The 1,218-nt window shown below is 53.0% G+C and overlaps 1 protein-coding gene across 2 annotated transcripts in view; it reads left to right on the top strand.

The window, feature by feature from the left end:
* Positions 1-1,102, top strand: part of LOC119594730 — a 72,817-nt gene extending 71,715 nt beyond the window's left edge. For both annotated transcript variants that reach the window (XM_037943814.1, XM_037943815.1), the window contains exon 2: positions 1-1,102. This exon is cut by the window's left edge and continues 504 nt beyond it. In XM_037943814.1, coding sequence (XP_037799742.1) covers positions 1-554 — 554 coding nt within the window. In that variant the 3' untranslated portion in view covers positions 555-1,102.
* Positions 1,103-1,218: the final 116 nt, after the last annotated feature.

Raw genomic sequence — 1,218 nt, 5'->3', positions numbered from 1 at the left:
TGCACGCGAACGGCGTGGGCTGCGACTGGACGGCGTGGGACGACGAGCGCGTGCTGGGCGCGACGCGGCGCATGCTGGGCGAGAGCGGCTGGTACTGGGAGCGGCTGTCGTGGCGGCAGGCGGAGACGCTGCTGCAGAGCACGAGCCTGGGGACGTTCATCGTGCGCGACTCGGCCGACACGCGCTTCCTGTACTCGCTGAGCGTGCAGACGGAGCGCGGCCCGACCAGCGTGCGCATCCACTACGCGGCCGGCAAGTTCCGCCTCGACTGCGAGTCGCACATGGCATCCAGCATCCCCGACTTCTCGACCGTGATCGCCCTGGTCGAGCACTACATCCGGGTCAACCAAAAGCTTCAGAAACACTTCTGGGTGGACGCGCAGGGCAAGGTGTACTGCCCCATCACCATCCGGCAGCCGCTGAAGAGGGCGGTGCCGTCCCTCAAGCATCTGTGCCGCCTGGCCATCAACCTGGCGCTGCCCCGCTCCTGCAGCGCCGTGCGCCTGCCGCCCTCGCTGTGCCAGTACATTGACGAGTACCCTTACTGGTGCTAATGGCGGGCGGGCGGCGGGAACTCAGGGGAACGGCGGCGGGGGAACGGCGGCGGACGCTGTGCTTGTGAGAGTGACTGCAAAAGACTCCAGTTTCAAAAGCAGGACTCGAAACGCGTCCAAGGGTTGTTCTCGTAGTGTCCTCGAAAGCCGGGTAAAATAGTATGGAAGTTTTTACATACGTCATAATATTAATAGTAATGTATTTTTTAAAGGGAAGTTGTCTACTGATTAAAAAAAAAAAATTGAAGTTAAGTGTGGGATCTAACTTTTCCCACGAGAAAATTCGTGAAATGTGACCTGAGGAGAGAAAGCGAGTCAAACATACTTAGAAGACCAGCGATTTTTTCACGTCTTGCAGATTTAACATTACCTGCAACACAACAGAAAGCTTCGCAGATTGCAAAGCTGACGTAGTAGTACATATAACCGAATTTTGATAGTAATTTTTTAAAAAAATATTCAGGGATTGTGGGTGTTTATATGGCATTGGCCCGAGATGCTGCATTGATGGTAGTTATAGAAACTTGTACATGGCAATGTAAGAGCTTCCACATATTTAAGAGAAAAAAAAATAGAATAAAGAAAGAATGAACGGATCATAATTATCAAACGGATAACCTCTTTACCAGACACTGTGAGTGAGCGCATTACGTTACTTCGCGTC

Source organism: Penaeus monodon, chromosome 34 (assembly GCF_015228065.2).
Source record: "Penaeus monodon isolate SGIC_2016 chromosome 34, NSTDA_Pmon_1, whole genome shotgun sequence".
Classification (NCBI taxonomy): Eukaryota; Metazoa; Arthropoda; class Malacostraca; order Decapoda; family Penaeidae; genus Penaeus; species Penaeus monodon.
Note: the sequence above shows the minus strand (reverse complement) of the source record. Positions and strands in the feature narration are given on the sequence as shown.